Source organism: Elephantulus edwardii, unplaced genomic scaffold (genome assembly GCF_000299155.1).
Source record: "Elephantulus edwardii isolate Elephantulus edwardi_28Jun2011 unplaced genomic scaffold, EleEdw1.0 scaffold00090, whole genome shotgun sequence".
Classification (NCBI taxonomy): Eukaryota; Metazoa; Chordata; class Mammalia; order Macroscelidea; family Macroscelididae; genus Elephantulus; species Elephantulus edwardii.
The window spans coordinates 9,955,198-9,975,825 of NW_006399840.1; the positions used below are offsets into that span (position 1 = coordinate 9,955,198).

General features: G+C 37.3%; 1 protein-coding gene across 1 annotated transcript in view; it reads right to left on the reverse strand.

The window, feature by feature from the left end:
* Nucleotides 1–20,628, reverse strand: part of GPATCH2 (G patch domain containing 2) — a 259,862-nt gene that overhangs the window by 216,718 nt on the left and 22,516 nt on the right. Inside the window, exons 2-5 of the mRNA XM_006890572.1 lie at nt 8,891–9,604; nt 4,297–4,358; nt 2,041–2,223; nt 1,317–1,396 (exon numbers count right to left, since the gene is read on the reverse strand). Of these exons, the coding sequence (XP_006890634.1) occupies nt 1,317–1,396; nt 2,041–2,223; nt 4,297–4,358; nt 8,891–9,604 (1,039 nt within the window). The remainder of the gene's footprint in view (nt 1–1,316; nt 1,397–2,040; nt 2,224–4,296; nt 4,359–8,890; nt 9,605–20,628) is intronic.

Consider the following 20,628-nt stretch of genomic DNA (forward strand, 5'->3'; position numbering starts at 1 on the left):
ATGCTGAATTAACAATCTACACAGCAATATAAAAGTCCAAGTATTAAATCACACTGTTGAAATCAGTTATTAGAACTTAAGAAAAACATTAAACTTTCTAATCATTTTGATGAACTCAAATGTCCTGAAGATAGGAACCAACTGTATTATCAATAAAATGTTACATTTTCTACCTTTTTCCTGAGATACAAGTTTATGCAAATAAACACAACACCTCAGATACTAAGAGTGACACATATGGTTTACCTCTCAGGTGATGTGTAAACAGCTATTATTTTAAAATCCAACAATATTATTAAAAAATCATACAGTCCTTGTTAAAACACTAGATTTTACAGGATTGCATTTAGATAAAAATCAAATATTATAATTTTGATTGACTTCCGCTATCACAAGCAGCACATAATTTTAAAAGTAATAGTAAATGATTCTGCTAGTGCAAACTAGTTGTCACTATGGGTAAGATATTTTTAATTATCACAATGAAAACTATACCATAAATACAATGAGTTTTGAATACAGAGCAGGTTTTCCAAGTAGAAAGCAAAACTAATAAAATAGGAACTCTAATAGAGATTATCAATCTGACTTACTCATTTTAGCCCTTGTTAAAATATCCTGAGTAAACCGCAAATATTTAAAATAATGTTGTTATATAAAACTCTTTTCAAAATGAACAAATAATGTCAATGCATCACATTTTTAAAATACAATAAAATATATGAAAATTAAAGCTTTAAGCAGTCACAATATAAACATTAAGGAACACTTAGATCAGACCTGAAAAGTTTTCCATTTTCTAACTTTTGGCAGTATTCTGGCAAAGAAGGCATTACATAAATGGATTCAAAGTTGTATTTTTTTTTGGAAAAAAAAAAAGAAAATCCAAAGAGAAAAGAATGTAAAACTTATACTCGTTTCTATCCACCCTGGGCCAACCTAGATGCCTAGAAAGCCTTCCCTATTCCTTTACTGCTGACTACATGGAAGAATACCAGTCCTCCACCAAAAACAGCCCCATCTTTTCATCAAAGGGGCTCTCACTTAATGATATTCCTCCAGGGAAGAGGACAGGAGCCAGGTTCCCTTGAATTTCATTCCCCAGATGTTCAAAACGTAACTAATTTATTAGCATTAGAAGATTTGGTTTACAGGGGAATCTCACTGGTCCAGTTTGTAGCCTATAAAAAAATGGATTTTTTTAAGTACAACATTAGAAAAGGAATAAAGGATGAGGATGTGGCTTTTTATTCCACAGAAGTGGGAACGACTCCTAACACGACAATTAAATAATCATTTAAAAAAAACATGCCTACCATTGAAGTTGGGGTCCCACCAGATTTTTTCATATTCTTTGAAGTCATCCCATGAAGACGACTGAGTCTAGCTTGGAAACCTGAAAAATCAAAGTATTCAATTTAGAAGAGTCTCCGATCACTGGAGCATATAAGAAGTCCCTATCAATATAGAATTAAAGGTATGTGGAAGGGGATGAAAACATGACATGAATATTAGTAGGGGAATTGCAAAACTCACACTCAAAAGCTCAAAGCAATGCCTAGTTAGGTTCTAAAGCAGTCAGCTCTCTGCAACCCACTGTTCAAGCAAGAGGTTATTATATGGTGGTGGTGTTATATATTGTTGACTTGGAACCGACTCATAGCTAACCCACCAGAGGGTTTTCAGAGGCAGTAAATCGCACAGGAGGACACTGCCCATCTTTCTCATGTGGAGCAGCAGTTGGATTCAAACCATGTTCTTGACTCCTTATCAATAAGCCACCACACCTCAGGTTATTATATAGGATCTTTCTTTCCTCCCAATTCAATTTCAACTATTTGAATATGTCTTCAATGGGGCTAGCAAGAACGTTGTCTACATTGCTAATAATGTGAAACCATGATAAATGCAGTAGAGCATAGTGGCCAACACACTGACAACTTGGGTTTAGATCTCTTAGGTTTCATTTTAGCCTCTCTTCCAAGGAATACTTCTGGATAGACCATAAAACCACTGTATCTAACAGGCAGCGTTACTGACCTCTTCTGCCTGGATGCGACATTAGGGGGAAGGAACCAGTTAAGATACTTTCAAAGACAGGATCTGGCACATTTTTGTCTAGCTCGGTAGGATCTTCCTTTTCCCACCAGGGAATGACTCCAGTGATACCACAGGCTCCACCTGATTCCTTTTCGTAGAACCAGTCACTTTGTTCATCGTCACCTATACAAATACAATAACCCCCCCCAAAGATTTTTAAATATTTGTTTTAACATAAAACTTGAACTTTTACTTTACTTACAAATACTTGCACTAAAAGTTACTTGTTATATATCTGAAATTCAAATTTAATTTAGCACCCTAAATTTTATCTGAAACTCCTACACATTCATTCCATACCAAAACTTTACTTCGGAAATACTTTTTAAACAGTATGACAAGCACTACCATCAAGACCCAAAATGAAATCTGTAGACGTAGTTTTAAACTGTGAAAACAATAATAATTGGCGGGAAACCCATGTAAGTGGCTACCCTTTCAACATTAAAAAAAACCTCCAACACCTCCCAAAAAAACAAAAAACCCACTCCAATCTCCTGCTGGGAATTAGATGGCAAAAAACTGTGGGACTCATTCTTCACAGCTGATAATGGTATATAATTAGCTTAATTTCATGATTTGTAAGAAGTGGAAAAGGGGAAACAATTGGCAACAGATGTGACTAAATGAAATTAATCTGATTAAGTTCATTAAGAAAAAGTTTTGAAAAAGTTGATTTCAAATGAAAAGTGACAGTACAACCAAGTTGATGAAAAAATACCACTGAAAAACTTTCATTTTACTCGTACTAGGAAGATCAAATAGTAATATTAAGAATATTAAGATCAAATAATATTTTCTATTAATATTAATAACAATAAATATTTTATATTTTAAATAAATATACAATTGTATATAAGATATACAAAAGGTACAACTGTATATAAAATATACAATATTTTATATCAATATAAAAATTAAGAACCAAGGCTCTAAAGGTAGATTAATTAGAATCCTGGTGTTTTGTAACACTAAAGAAACATTTATTTTAACTCTAAGAGCCCCAGTTTTGTTCCTTAAAAAATAATTTCTGGCTATTAAAGAAAAAAAATTAAAGTCAATGAAATCCAGGAAAAATTACATAGCAATGTGAACTAAACTCACAATGGGGGGAAAAAGTAAACTCACAATGAAATCTAACTTACTAATCAAAATCATTCAACACTTTTCAAAGGCTTGTCAAAAAGGATTTTTTCAAAAAGGTTATCTTTCAAACTGTTTACAAGTTATTTCATAACAAAATGCAACAGTTTTTGAATATTCTCAAAATATAATCTTGCATAAAACATCTATATTTAAAGAATCACTCAGATACTCAACATTATCAATATACAGTCAGATTCACTACTGAAATGCTAACATTATTTCAGTAAAGTTTACTGAACTTTCAAAACATCTATAGTTTTAAAACCAGTTATGTACCTATTTACCTAACAGGTAAACAGTTTATAAGTAAACAAAAAAGATAAAGAATATGAAAAACCATGATCCAATTATAGTATTATTTTGTAAAAGAAAATAAACCATCTATTTATTAATAATTCAAATAATAAGCATAGTTTGTTTTTCCCTTAAAACTTATAGTGCTCAAAAGGAAAGATGGTATCTGTGGTAATAGTATTTAAGTCTCTCTAAGGTTTTCATATCCTTTCAAAGAAAAAGCAGCTATAAAATATTTCAAGTGGGAAAAGCCTCAAGAAATTTCAAAATTTGAAAAGATCTAAAACTTAAGTAAGACATGATGCTGAATTTATGCAAAATGTCTAATTACATGAATGCTAGATAGGATGAATAAATGTCACAGTTGAATGAAAATTACTTGCCTATCCACCTTTACTAGTGTTTAAACAATTTTAAATACTTCTGGAGTCAAGTGGAGAATGAGAACCAGTGTATTTCAAACTTGTAAAAAGGGAACAAACTGAAAAGACTAAGAGAAGGAGGTAAAGTTTTTCAAAGGGAATATAAGCCTTCCTTAATATTAGCTCCATATACTGGCATTTGGAGACGGTAAGCAGGTTTAGTTATTTTAAGATGTGAAGAGAAGACAGCTTTCATAATATGTGAAAGATCAGATACAGTACCAAACCCTAGTTGATTTATGTGTACAGTCATCAATTTAGAATATAACTAGTAATAAACACAAATACAAATGAAGACATTTTCCCAAAGAGAGTATGTAGACCATTGCTGTACCTTGTCTTCCCTCATCATTGGTAAACAAACCAGCATCAGTGCTGCTGAGACTGCTGGAATCACTGTAAATAAGGAAAAAGAAAGAAACAGATCAAAAGAACAATTGATCTCTCAGTCGTAAAATTTTAAAGAGACATGGCAGCTCAGGGATGGAACTTTAAGCTTGACAAAGATCTGAAAGAAAATAAGATGATTTTTTTTTTAATCAAACTGCAAATATCCAGGTTCCATTAACTACACAGCATATTATTTTTGGCACATAAAACCACAGGAATCTAATGGGACCCTGACAGTAAACCAGATGTGACTGCAACGAGGTACTGACACAATTGATGCATTTTATTATCTGCTTTCATCAAATGCTCACTGCTCCTTTCTTATGCCATGCAATTCAGCTTGAGCCTTGAACACCACTGCTCAATAAAATGGAAAAGGTCTCAATCAAAAGCAAGCTAAGCCTTTCTTCAAAACGTGAAATGTAAGTGCTTGGGGATGAAATCACTTTTCATAGCCATATTTGCAAATATTCTAGAAATGCTAATACTTAAAAATTCACAACCCTAATACATGGCAAGGAAGAAAAAAATTGTTAACAACAATCTAGGAAATTAAAATTATGGTCACTCTTGAGTAAAAATGGACTATGATTAATATAAGAAGGAGTGCAAAAGAAACACTTCCAGAGAAATTCTAATAAGTCAAATTTAACATTTTTTTTTAAAAAGCAACTATTTGATATGAACTGTCACTTATTAGTGTTAATTGCAGTATTACTTATGTGAAGTGTTACATCTTTATAGCTAAAAATATCTTGGCTGCAAGGAATATTCTAAAAGCTCTGTTCTCAAAAGAAACTTGAGTTAGCTTCCTTAAAAACTCTCATGTATTTTCTTCTTACTAGAATCTTCATTTTCATCAATCACTTAGTACAAAAAGTATCAGGTCGTTAAATGAGATGATGAATAGTTCAAACCCACTAACTTTTTCTGTGGGAAAAAGATGGGAAGTCTCCTCTCATAAAGATGTATAGGGTAACTATGAATCAGAATTGGCTCAACAGCAATGCATGTGGACTCTTGGTGGGCTATACCATACAGAGTGCTATAAACTAAGAAACAAACAGGAAAGAATAAATGGAAATGAACGGTATTCCTCTTGAGGGAAGCACTGGTGGCTTAGTTCACAGTGACTGCTAACCCAAAGGCTGAGCCTCTCTGGCAGTTTGAATCCACCAGAAGCCCCACAGGAGAGAGATGGGCAAGCTCCTTCCACATGATTTGCAGCTTTGGAAAACCAGCTGGAGGGTCAGCTATGAGATGCTGCCAACTCAATATTTCTGAGTTTTGGGTTACTGGCTTTTTAATTGTGATAAACGTACTATTATGATATAAGACATTAACAAGTGGGCACAGAGTATATGGGAATATGGCACTTAAGAATTCCTCAAACTGTTTTTTAAACTTAGTATCTTAAATGTGGCGAAATCTTCAGCTAAATGTAATGCACCGATTTTTAAATGACAAAATATGAGGAGTATGAGAAATCCAATTCCAAATCTGCTATCAAATGTAAAGACTGGCACATGTAGTATAGTCCTTCTGGTGACCCTCACCATCTGTTCAAGGGAGCCGGATCTCCAGTTCAAACGGCACACCTCCAAATGTGGGTTTCCCATTATCTCTTCAGGATGCTGACCCTAACCCAGTGGTCCTGGGAACCGTCCACACTTCTAATCTGCTGAGTCTGCTATTTCCTCAAGTTACATAATTTAGATAGAATAGTGCTCGCAAAAAGGGTAAATATTAAGAAATGCACAGGGTGGGGACTGAGTGGGCTGCTAATATTTATAGGCCCCATCCCAACACAGCCACATGTGTAAGTGTCTTCTACCAACCAGGATGCCCACGAAGCTTCCTTGTCCAAAGATTCATTACACAGATACATAGCTAAAAGGGATAAAAGCCCTCTTTCCTTGATGTTAGGCTGACGGACACCAAGTCAAGGTCTTCCCATCCAGGTCAGTGCTACCCTAGAATCACCTCATCCTCAGGCAGGATCCAGAGGGTTTATTTGGGGTTTTTTTGTTTCAGAGGTCTTAACAATAAAGACACTAATCACAGATAGAATTCCACTGTTTTGAAGATTATTTCTCAGGAACCAAGGTCAAAGGGTCATTTCTTAGGTAAAATTAATTGTAATCCTGTAATAGATAAATTTATATTTAGAAAAACTATTTCATGATTGATGGTGAAGAGACTGAGATTGTTAACAGCTTTAGTTTGCTTGGTTCCACAATCAACACTCTTGGCACCAGCAGCCAGGAAATGAAAAGACGCATTGTGATAGGAAAGTCTGTTATTAGGGACCTCTCCAAAGTACTGAAGAGAAATGATGTCACTGTGGAGACTAAGGTGAGAATGATACAGGCCATGGTCTTTGCAATCCCTTGTTATGTGTCAGAGAGCTGGACAATGACTAGGGAGGACAGAAAGAGAATTGATGCCTTTCAGCTGTGGTCCTGGAGAAGAGTATTGAATATACTATGGACTACTAAGAAAACAAACAGGTTCATCCTAGAGAGGGCCAAACTAGGCTGCTTCTCTGACATATTTTGGTCATGTTGCAGGGAGAAACCAGTCCTTGGAAAGGGACATCATGCTTCGGAGGGTGGTGGGACAGCACAGAAGAGAAAGACCCTCTATGATGTGGACTGATTCAGTGACTGGGGTAATAGGGGTAGGTGTGTCAGAGGCAGTGAGGTTGGCAATGGATAGAGCAGGTTTTAGGTCTGTTGTACATAGGGTCGCAATGAGTTGCAGGTGACTCAACAGGACATAAAAACACAACATCAATTTATAAAAAATGTAGTCAAGAGTAAAAACACCCTCTTAGAAAACTAGGGCCTAGGCTATTTGCTGCAGGGTAGCCAGGACATAGCTAATAGCTACTCAAGTATTTCTTTTCATGGGGGGTTGGGGACCCAAAAGAGTTTCAGCACCTCGTCTTTCTTGGAAAGATGTCCTAAGAAAAAGATCAACAGAAAGATAGAGGGGAAAATAAAACAACCAAAACACAACAAAATACTAGAGGGGCTTATACGATCAATCCAGAAAGCAGGTAATTTAAATGTAAATAATCCAGAATGAAGTAAATTATTTTCCACTTCTGCATGATTACTTTTAGGTCAGGCTGGGTGGTCCAAGAGTGGCATACAAATAATTCTCACTCAGGTATAAAGATGGCAAATTTGGGGGATTAAACGCAGACATAACAAACTTGTTCTAAGACTTCTTGAGACCTATAAATATATACATGTTCACTTCAAATAATTTTTACTTTAGAAGAAAAACTAGCCAACCATTTCTAAGGAAAAGCACTTTTAATATATCTCTGAAATCATATCGATAAACACCTCCCCAAAATAATTACTAGATCTATAGTTCACAATTGTTTTAAGATTAACAATGATGAGAAAGTTAAAAATAAAATTCACTTATCCAGACCATTTTTAATGACTTACTTTTTTTCCCTGGAACTTGGTTCTGCATTTGGTTTTAAAGACACATTTAAAGAATGAAAAATGTCTGAACTTTCCCTGTTCCTACAAGCATCTCATCTCTATCACAGAAAAATGGTCACTTATATTCCATTGTTGTCAGAGTAGGATTAAACAATTATTGTGACAGACCTGTTTCCCAAGATGTGCAGACTGGGCCAAAGGCCACTGCTGCTTCTACTTTTCGAATGAGGAGATTAGATGTTTAAGACTAGAAATTAGGTCTTAAAATTTTAAGTGATCATCAGAAATCCTAGGAAGCTGCGGGCTTTTGAAAATATCTAAGCTACACTCACGTAGTGGTGGTCATCAATTTTTATTCTCAGGAATCAGAGTGGGCTAATCAATCTTGACAGTTTAAAAAGGACCGAAGGCTTAAGCTCGATAATGAAATAATTAAGCGCAGGCATACCTCATTTTTTGTGCTTCACAGGTACTGCATTTTTTTACAGACTGAAGGTTTGTGGCAAGCCTGCCTAGAGCAAGTCTACCAGTGTGCCAATTTCCAATATGGCATGCTCACTATCTCTGTGCCACCATATTTTAGTGATTCTCACAATACTTCCGACTTCTTCAGAATGCTATTGTATGCTTAAAAGGCCTACAATGTAGTGGAAACTTAAGTCTTTGTTTTTAGTGCAATAGAAAACAAAAAAACTTGCATGACGCCCTGTACTGTGACACTACTTGCTTTATTACAGCGGCTAGAGTTGAACCTGCTGTATCTGAGGTGCTACAAACATGCTGTGATTCAAATGCACATTCTTCACTGAAAATCCATTCCCTTTCTCTCTGTAGCTGAAAATTGAGTCACTACACCAGCACCAAAAGACTATATAAATCACATAAGTAATTTTGTTTTATGCTAAACATCATAACTATAAGGACATATAACCTATAAATAAGCAGTAATATCCCTATCATTGTAATTTATAATTCTTTTTAAATAGAACAAAAAAAATTCATAAAACATAGAACACACTCAACCACAATCACTAAAGACAAACATTTTCATATTGATGGAATGTTAAAAGTCACCTTTCGCTCATCAGCTCATCTGACACTTTCTGCTCTTCGTATTCCATTTTGTCCTTATTGGTCTGGCTTAGCTCCTCACTTTCTAAAACTACTCCTTCGTCTTGGGTTTTTGGTCCTTGTCTGATTATTTTCAACCTCCTTTTCTTCACTTTGTTTTTGGTATACTCTGGATACTGGTAAGCCTTGTCGTCCATGTCCTGATCTCTACAAGCCTCCAGGGGCTGGGTCATCGTCCGTTTGCTGGAGATGTCCTGTGGCAGATCGACTGCCATGCGCTTGACCTTCCTCCTCCGGCGCAGGGTCCTGTTCCCAAGGTTGTCCACAGCAAGGTCAGACTCGTGCCACAGTGGTCTCTTCCCTCGAACATTATTGTTTAAGTTTGACGATGGCCTGCGCTTTGCCACTAGCATTTGGTCATCAGAGTCACTATGATCCTTTTTATTATTATTGTGATTTTCTCTGTAGTCCTTGCTGGGTTCTTCTAAACTGGAATCAGAACCTTCACTTAAGCAGTGGCCAGTCTCCCACGGGTGATGAACGTTATACGACCTGCGCTTTCTCCCTCGCCTCTTTCTTGCCTGCCGTTTCAGGGGACATGATAAACTCCGAGAATGGTCTCCAGTTTCTGCAAATCCACCTCGAGCTTGCTCCGAGCTCTCCTCCAAGGCAGAGACGAGGTCATGAACCAGTTCCTCCATGGTTCGACTGAAATGCCTAATTTTTTTTAGAAAGGGATGAAAAAAAAGAAAGAAAAGTAACATTAATCACGTTTTCTATGGTATTGAGGAGGCAGCCTTGGAAGCACTTGGCTCAATCAACCAACCAACCATCTAACTGCTAAACTAAAGGTCTACAACTCAACCCATCAGTAGCTCCCAAGGAGAAAAGACCTAATAACAATCCGCGCCTGTAAAGAACGTACTATTAGAAAGTTCTACTTGGACTTTTAGGGTTGCTATGAAGTGCAATCAGCTCAACAGCAACTACAATTTGAGGAACAGCAGACAAAAGACAGTCTAAATACAGCTAACTTTCGTGTTGCTGTGGTGTTACATACCATCAAGTCAGAACCAAATTATAGCTGACCCTCCAGGAAATGCAGTAAATCACAAAGGAGGAGATGCCCATCTTTCTTCCAAGGAACAGCAAATGGATTTAAACAACATGCCTTTGGGATGGCATCACAACTCCTTACCACCAAGCCACCACAGCTTCCTAACATTGATAGTCATTACAAAGAAATGTGGAGGCATACTCTGGCATGCTGCTAGGAAGTGGTATTCTTTGGAGAAGGACATGATGCTGGGAAAGGTGGAGGGTCAGTGAAGGAGAGGAAGACCCTCAACCAGGTGAATTGACATGGTAACTGCTGCAGTGGGCCCTTGTGTGTCAGGAAGTGTGAGGCTAGAGCAGGATAGAGCCGGGTTCAGATCTTTTGTTCACAGGGTTGCTTTGAGTCATGCTAAACCCAATAGCATCTAAGAACAACAGCAACAACAAGCAAGATATGATATCAAATGTCAAATTCCTTTTAAGTCCTCTGTTCTTGGATGGGTTTTTAAACTAACATAGGAATAACTTCTAGAGAGACAAAGCTTAATATCACCAATGAAATATCCCAGAGTTTTTAAAACTTTAATTGTGTAAGTTGGGGGAAGTTCCTTTCTGCTTAAATCACTGTTCCTTCATTTCTTCTTGGAATCTCTTACAGGAATTGCTCGCAGAGGTACAAGATAACTTCCCCAATATTCTCTATTATGTCTACGTAGAGGAGGAAGCACGAATGCATCTACTTAAGGTACTGCCATGACAGGTAGAAAGACAGATAACAGGTACTGCTAATTATGTTTGTATTTTTTAAAAGATAGTAAACCCACTACGAGAAAGAACTAGTCATTGCCTCCCTAACACACTACTGTTGTTACGAATCCTTGAGTTGGAAGCCAACTCATAGCTGATCCTCCAGCAAGTGTTCAGAGGCTATAGATTCAAATGTCTCAAAGACAATGAGGATGGCACAGGGTAAGACAGTTTTCAGATCTGTTGGTCACTATGAGTCATATTTGACTCAACAGCACTTAACAACAACAAAGAGCATGAAAGAGACTGCTCACCTTTCTCCCTCAAAGCAGCTGGTGGATTTGAACCATGTGTCTACGGGTTGGCAGCATTAACTAATTATCAATGTTGTCGTTAAGTGCTGTTGAATCGTAGACTACTCATAGTGACCCTATGAACACTTGTATAACTTTCATCGTTTTCTCCAACTTCATAGGGTTTCTGGAGACAAGCTATTTCAGAAGTGAATGCTACTCCTGCTTCCAGGCTTGTTTAATCATGGAGCTTCACCAAACACCATCTGCCACCGGTAACCATTATCACATTTGACACATCAATGTCACAGTGTTCAGCATCACAGCAACCATGAGTTATGTCTGCACAGCAAATGGACAGACCAGTGTGCTATGCCACTTAGAAGAATGTTTCACCAAAAACATGCTATGCCACTTAGAAGAATGTTTCACCAAAAACAATTAAAACTTGGTCTGAGGGCCGCAGAGTAAAATCACCCACCTTGGCTTGGTAGCATCACTTTCTGTCTACTAGGCCAAAATTTCCCTCTTTTAATCATTATACCTTTAAAACCCTCTGTAGCAATCTGTTGTCAGATGGGATCATTATAAGTCTAAAACTGACTTGTTAGTACCCAACACTCAAAATAAAAGGCAAGGGCCCTTAGATACACTTCTGGCCTGGAACTGGACTTGATTCTGCGGCTTCAACTTTGTGCCAAATAGGCAGGCTCACATGGCAAATAGTATTCACAAAGAAGTGCACCTTCTCCAGAACAAACAGGATCTGAATCTATCTAGGGATAAAGCTCAAAAACCGCAAAGGCAAAGGAAAAGATGGATGGAAATGGCAAACACAGCAAGAAAATGAAGAGAGTGCTGATTCATTGCAGGGTTTGCAATTAGCGTCACAAAGCAGGTACAAACTGTTCCATGGAAAATCAATTTGTTCTATAAATTTTCAGCCATCTCACAATAAAATATTTAAAAATAAAATAACCACCAGATCTGTACATGGTCCAATAAGCTTATACCCCAATGAAACAGAAACTGAATTCCCATTTACACTGTAACCTTACTGCCTACAATGGCTCATCATTAAACTTACTTATAAGTCATTTCAAAGCAATTTCTTAGGCTGCTTCTTGTCTGTCTGATTTTGCCTTTTTAAAAAATAAATAAATAACATAAAAAAGGCTAAAATATATTGCCAGCAAGTGAGTTATCCACTAACTATCAATGGTATTCATTAGTTTCTTTTGACAAATAAAATTTTTTAAATTATACTAACCTTTACCAAATTCAACTCCGAATGGCATGACATAGGGTCTAAGCAACTCTTTTTATTTGTTAAACTTCACAGGGGGTGCAAATATTCAAATTTTCTATAAAGACCGTAAAATACCAAAATGTGTTCCAGAGACCCCTACGTGTTTTCCAGAATCTACTGCAAGGAGTTCTGTGGCACAGTGGTTTGCATATTGAGATAGGAACTGAAAGGTCAGAAGTTCAAATCCACCAAGTGTTCCATGGGAAGTAAGATGGGTAGTCTCCTGTACAACTTACAGCCTTGGAAACCCAGCTGAGGTTGTCGTGAGATAGAATCAACTCGCTGTTAGTTGGGTTTTGTTTCTAGCAAAAGCAGGTACACATGCTGTAAAAGGCCAAGTAGTAAATATTTCAAGCTAAGCAGACAAACTGTTTCTGTAAAGACTGCAGATGTCACACACTGTCAGTCAGCTCCCAGTCACTGCTATCTTATGCACACTCTATATGAAACACAATAAAAACCTGTCCATTCTTGTTCCAGTCTCACATTTTTTTATTGTTCTCAAGTTCATTGTTGGCGTAACTGTATGAGGCAGTTCTACTGTTTGTAGCATTGCTGTGGGTCAGAATATTGGGTTTTTTTTCCTTTTTCAAGTGTAAGCTGGCCACTGTATCTTAGTAGTCAAATAAGCTAGTGCAGGGCAAGAATAAAAATAGACAGCACAGTACGTAAGTGAATGGAAGTAGTGGTATGGCAATAAAATAAAATAGAGATGATGAGTCAAAGTCCATAGTCTCTATAGAGTCATATCTAGTTCCCTTCCCTATAATAACTTTCAACTTTGTCATTTTATTATCTGAAAATAAACACACAGGATGATTCTACTGAATCTGCTATTTATAATAAGGCATTTTATATATCTAATCCATTTCATTCTCTAAGTTATCCTAAAAGAATGTACAACAAGTACACAGAGTAATTTATCACCAGGACTCATTTAGTACTAAGACAATATTTAAACTTGAGCAATCCAGCTTCATGCTTACCTAAACACAGTTAAGAAGAACTTTGCATTTACACTATGTTTTTTGCAATTTTGTTTACAAATGATACAGAATCTACTCTGGGCACGCAACAGGAGCTCTGGTGGCCTAGTGGGTAGGGTGTTGTGCTGCCGATCCAATGGTTAGGCGGTTCAAATCTACCAGCTGCTCTGTGGAATAAAGATGGGCAATGTCCTCCCCTACAATTTAGTCTTAGAAAATGACTGAAGTGTCAGCTATAAGTCAATTCTGATTCAATGGCCATGAGTTGAGTTGCTGGGGGTGCAATGGTTAAAATGTTTAATTATTATCAGAAAGGTTGGCCATTCAAATCCACCGTTTGCTTGATTGGAAAAAGGTATGTTACCTGCTTCCATAAAGACTACAGACTTGAAAATCCTATTGGGTCTCTGTAGACAGAATTCATTCACAACAGATTTAATATCACTTTTATTAATATTCATTGCTGAGGCAGATTTAATCCAGTCAAAACCTAATTATTTTCTACTTTGAATACTATTTATAGAAAATATGTGCTTTCTTTTTTTCTGCAATATTTAGCACTTTTTTGTTCTTCTGTATTTTTTTATTTTATTAATTTTAATGAACACTTACAGAGATTTTGGATTTCCACTCATTCATTGTTGCACTTTTCTCCCTGCAATATGTGCTTTCAATAAGCCATTCTGAATGAAGTGAAAAAAATTTGAGGGAATAAGTATTTTGATACAACGTTGGTTGTTATGTACAGTCAAGGTGACTACAACTCACAGTGACTCTATGAACAATGGTTCTGAATCTTGGTCTATCCTGGGCCAACTTCACTTTCTCGGACACACCTAATCCCACTGCCACTGTCCCTGGGTCAATGCTTCTCATCTAGGGTCTTCCTCTCCTGTGCTGACCCTCTACCATGGTACACATATATCTCTGGTTGGTGGAATGAGGCATGTTTCTCCATATCCATGTAGTTATGTATACCACCACCAAACCACAGCTTGTGCTACAAGTGGTATATAAGGTTCCCATGAAACCCTAGAAGCAGAAAATGTAGGTTGGTGTTGTATGTCCCGTGAGTTATCAAAGGGTTAACAATGGTCTGCATGAGAATCAAATGAGTCACAGTTTATATTTAATATTGTAAAATAAAAAAAAGAGTAGTACATGCAGTGAGAGTTAGTTGTTTTCAAGAACAAATGCTATCGTCGTTAGTAAAATATACATTTCACTTTAATGTGAGTTTGTACTTGGAAAAGTCTCTCATCTTTGTCATTCTGAATGGACAATAAAGAAATAAACCTAAATGTGTACATTTTAGAAACAGAAAAGTATAAACATATGTTTTAAATAAATTATAGAGTAACTAAAATGTCTTTATTTTTTAAAAGAGGGTTCAAACATTACTTGGGTTTTATAAAACCGTATTAGACTGCTAAACAGATCCTTTTCCCACTGTCTATGTGTTAATAGCTGTCTTTTTTTTGTTTGTTTGTTTCAATGCAATAACTATCAAGTTCTTCTCGAGCACTATTTCTCTGGAAGAACAATAGTCTGACATGTATACTTAAAAATAAAAATATTGTTACTTTTGAAAATAATAATTGAAGCACTTTAAATTTCTCAATTTTGAAATTTGTTAAAATTCTTATACTGTCTTTAAAGAGTTTATTAACTTCTGAAAATTGTGTCTCTGTGACTCAGATGCTGTATCAATTGAGTTTAAAGTATTTACTTCTTGAAGACAGTTTTCTTATCAATGCGTGAATGACAGTTTACACTGTAACATGTAATATAACATAATCCCCAAGTTATATTTGGTGATCTTGTTATTGAGTCCTCTGAGACCCACAGGGACCCTGTGTACAACAGCTCTGAAGCCTACCCTCTCCTGAGGCAGTCTCACTGATTCTGACACACCAACCCCATTACCCTGGTTACTGTATCAATCTGTCTCATCTGGGGCATAACAGATAAAATGCTTGTCTGTCAGATATTGTTCTAAAACTAAGCATCCAAATTAAGACAGACTAGGAAGAACGACTGGCCATCCATTTCAGAAATATATCAAGCCTCCGAAAACTCTATGTACAGTCGAGTGCATGCTGGTCTTAACTTCAGCAAAAGGTTAGTATAATCCATTTAATAAAATCAAATTTATTCAACAGTTTTGTTTAAAAAGTATGACTGTTACTAAAATTTCAATAACCTAGCAGTAATCACATTACAAAGAATGAAACCAAACCTCTCAGAATTCATTAAAGTTGTGTCAGTTTTATTTCATTTCTATCTTTTCTCAGGAGAAAGGTTTTTTAAAAATAAATAAATAATTAGAAGAACTCAATTTATTACACAAAATCACTAAAAGATCCAAGAACAAATATTTTAAAGGTTCTAAAGCCCTCTAAATACTACAGAAAAACAACCTCAAGAGTTCAAAATCACTTTTTCCCTCTTTATGTTCAACTAATTAAAGATTTTTCTCCAAGTTTATTACAAGTAATACTGGTTAACCAGCTAGTAAGATAAAAATCAATCATTTTTTAGATAAAAATGGCACCAAATGGTCCCATAAAAATAAAGTCATTTTAAGAGACCATCACATGATCAATAACGAATATCAGAAGAACAGTGTACTGAGACATCTGATTCCACAGATACTATCCTTAAATAAGATCATTCCTATTAGAAAACTAGAAATATAAAATTTTTCTGTATAAAAATATCTACTTAATAACCATCGATATTTTTACTGCCTGGGTTCTAGTAAAATCCAGATAACTGTTCTTGATACTGTTAGCTGCCATCAATTCAAGTGACATACAGTGACCTTACAAACAACAGACTGAAGCCTTACTCTATCTTACACCATTCATAACAAAGTGGATTACTACTTAGCCAATTTAATATTTGTAATTAAAATTTATAATAACTTTTCTAGTCATTTCCAATTAATCTGCAAGTGAAATCTTTCAGGAGCATTGGCTGTAACAGTCAAGATAACAGTTCCCTAACAGCTTTCTTAATACAAAGGAAATGACAATGTTCATAAGGGTAATGCCATTGTCTACACTGGATCAACAATAAATAAACTCGGTACAGCAGTCAGGAGACATATGGCATTAGGCAAGTCTGCTGTCCAAGATCTCTCCAAATTACTGAAGACCAATGATGTCAGCCTGAAGATTAAAGTGCACCTGATTCAGGCCATGGTCTTTCCAATCACTTGCTATGCTTCTGGGAGATGGACAATGAATAAGGATGACTGAAGAAAAACTGATACCTTTGAGCTGTGGTGCTGGACAAAAATACTGAGTATCTCGTGGACGGCCAAAAAACCATATATATGTCTTGGGTAAAGTGCAGCCAAGGTGCTCCCTGGAGGCAAAGATGGCATACTTTGGCCATGTTGCTAGGAGAGTCTTTACTTTGGAAAGGGGCATCATACCTGACAAGGTAGAGGGTCAGTGATAGAGAAGAAGCCCTCCAACAAGATAGACAGTGACTGCTACAATGGGCTCAAGTTTTCAGAGATGCAAGTTTAGGTCTGTTGATCACAGGGTTGCTATGAGTAATACTTGACTCGACAGCTCCTAACAACGACAATATAATTCTTTTTTTTTTAATATAAAAAAAAACCCAATAAGAGTAGATAAGCATTTTTATTTTTTTAGGTGTGTGAAGTTTTATCTTTAAATATGACTTTCCTAGCCACTGAACTTGACTTTGCTATGTAGATGGGCACTAATGTGCAAATAGGACATGTGTTTGCCTATCCACAAGGGGATTGGCTAGTCTCACCAATCCACAAAGGAATTGGCTAGTCTCACCATTAAACTGAGGGATCCAGCACAAAGAAAAAACCTCACTGCCAAGAAAAGAGCAATCAAGAGGGCCTACAGGACCAACAGCCATGAACCAGAGAACTGACATGAAATGGGACGTTTGGACTGCAACAGCATTGCAACTGGAGCTAAGGGCTTTTGTCCAAGGTAGCTGCATTTGTTGGACAACTGGGGGTGGAGTGGGGGCATAATCTGCAGGACTGAGAACTTTGTAACACTGGCCTAAATTTAAAAGGCTCAAGGCTGAGGTGCAGTACATTTCAGAATTTTGCTACTAATCTGCATTACAACCTTTTGACTTCTTCAGTATGGTTCTATGTGGTCTGTGAAATATTGCACTGGATTTTGGACCCAGTATTGAGATTGTTCGTAGCTTCAGTTTGCTTGGCTCCAGTCAACACTCTCAGCACCAGCATCCAGGAAATTAGAAGATGTATTGCCATGGGAAAGTCTGCTGTTAGGGACCTCTCCAGAGTACTGAAGAGCAATGGTGTCTCTGATACAGGCCATGGTCTTCGCAATCACCTGTTATGCATCAGAGAGTTGGACAATGACTGAGGAGGATAGAAGGAGAATTGATGCCTTTGAGCTGTGGTGCTGGAGAAGAGTACTGAGGGTGCCATGGACTGCTAGGAAAACAAACAGATTCATCCTGGAAAGGGTCAAACTGGGCTGCTCCTTGGAGGCAAGGATTCTAAGTCTCCATCTAACATACTTTGGACATATTGCAAGGAGGGACAGTTCCTTGGAGAGGGACATCATGCTTGGTAGGGTGGAGAGACCGTGCAGACGGGGAAGGCCCCCATGAGGTGGATTGATTCAATGACTGGGATAATCGGGATGGGTGTGTCGGAGACGGTGCAATTGGCACAGGACAGAGCAGAGTTTAGGTCTGTTGTACATACAGTCGCTATGAGTCGCAAGCAACTCGATGGCACATAACAACAACAAAGCAGTAAAATTGGTTTTGAGATGAACAGAGAGAGGTATGGTACGGGAGCATGGGGGACAGGTCTGACACGTTGGGAAGAGGTTTTGTGTTTTGATACTGTTGATGGGGACAGTTTCCCTTTGTGAAGCTGGCAAAGGTCAGATATGCTCATCCTCACATGGCCCTTATTCCTTCACAAGATAGTTATTGTAGTATACTGAATAATATAAAATATATGATCAATCCAAGATTTGATGTCTTTTTTTCCTTATATAATGTATGTTGCTGCACTACTTTACTTTTTTTTTTCAGACTGCATTTAAATTGGTTTTATTGGAGTGAAATTCACATAACAAAATAACTTAAAGTGGACAATTCCGTGGCATACACTTACAGCATGGTGCAATCATTTCATCTATCTTCTTTTCCAGTATCTTACTTATATTCCTCTATCTACTTTTCCCAATATTATCTTCATCTATCTACTTTTCCCAGTATTTTATAACCTCTAAGCAAAGCTGATACCCAGTATGCATTTACTTATATCCAGTCTCAGCAATCTCTAGCTCTCTGTGGTTTTTTTTCAATGATTTACCTACTCCAGAGATTTCTTATAAATGATATAATACATATGACATTTTGATTCTTTAACTAAGGTTTTTGAGGTATTATCTAAAATTGTAAATATCTATTGGTTTATAAATCATTACTCTGTTCCTCAGAACTCCATTCTTTTTTCTTTTTTTAACTCCATTCATTTTTATGGCTGAACAATATTCCACTGTGTGCATATATCACAACGATTTTTTTTTTCAAATGACATTATCTAACCAAAAGTAATGTTTGTCATCCTCTAGAAAATGATATAGGGAGCTCTGGTGGCCTAAGAAGCTACACTGCAATCCTGAAGGCACACAGTTCAAATCCATCAGCTACTGCATGGGAGAAAGAGGAGACATCTCCTCCCATGTGATTTACAGTCTTGCGAAACCCGTTGAGGCATCAGCTATGAGTGAGTTCTGCTTTCACAGCATAATGGTAAAGAAGGAGGCAAGACTAAACAGCTAGTAAAAATCTCTCCTTCATTCTTTTACCATAGTAATTCTTTAGAAACATAGATGTTTGGGAGTGAAGATGGTCAATCAACATGTGGAAAAATGGTACTAAGTTTAAAATTTCCTTTTAAACATTTGCCAAGTCCTAACTTACCACTTCTATCTCCCTAACAGCCAGTGGCTAATAAAACTGATGGTCTGGGAACTCTTAAGATAGCAGAGAGAGTAACTTAGAGGAGCTCCGATGGCATAATGTGTACATACTGGGCTTCTACAAAAGTGGCTAAAATCCAGCAGCCCTTCAGGGGACAAAAATGAGGCAGTTTGCTCCCCTAAATTATAGTCTAAGAAACCCAAAGGAGGATCACTACAAGTCGGAGGGTGTTTTCTATAGAGGTAGATTGTTACACAAACAGGTTACACACAGATGGAATCACTCTTACATGGTGAACGGGGTCTGGAAGCAAAGGAGAGAGGTGTGAAAATTAACAAATGCAGAGGATGAGTGAAAGGAAAGGCAAGAAAATACAGTTAAGAGATTGATCAGATATTATCAAGTACAGTTAATTACAGTAACTATATTTAATGTTCTAAGCATAATTATAACAATGAAAAAAAATAAATGTGATTGTACACTTTCACTCAAAATGAATTAAAATAAAATTCTCCTGCATGTAAGTTAGCTCACATTCTTTCACTAACCTTGTTGCAAGTACCATGTTTACAGAATGTTGCTCACATTCTAAAACTGATGAGACTAGGAATTAACACCTACGACACAATATGTAATCAAGGACTACGGTGATGAATAGATTCTCTCTCTACTCATTAACATAGAAACAACAGTCTTCTAATTAATTCCTGTTAGTATTTATGATAGTAAGTCGTTCCTAACTACATATAACAGCATAGTTAAACAGTTAAAACATAAAGTTTAGATTATGGTAAAAGAATGACTGAACGTGTACATGATGAACTTTAAAGATACTATATCAAAGGTCAAATTTTACAACTAAAGATACTATAATCCATAAGAATTATCTTGAGATATCTGCAGATAAGAATTTATATATTTCCTCTCTATTGACAACACTATTTGCAAAATAAATAAAAATCTGTCTCCACCTAGTAACGAGTAACAAAGAAGAGTCTGCTGGCCTGCTGGATAAGGAGTTGTGCTACCAACCCAAAAGCAAATGGTTCGGAATGCCGGAGGAACGCTCGCTGCCACCCGCCGGGGGGAACACCGCTGCGAGCCAGGGGAATGCCGCCCGCGGGGAAATGCCGCCCGCAGGGGGGGAACGCACGCCGCCGCCCGCCAGACCGGGGGAACGCCGCTGCCAGCCGGGGGAACGCACCCCGCCGCCCGCCGGTGGGAACGCACGCAGCCGCCCGTGAGACCAGGGAACAACGCTGCCAGACCGGGGAACGCCGCAAGAGGGACCCGGAAGAGACCCGGGAAGAGCAGCAGCCAGCCACCTGCCGCGGAACTCCAGAGGAGCGAAGACTGCCGGACACTGTGGGA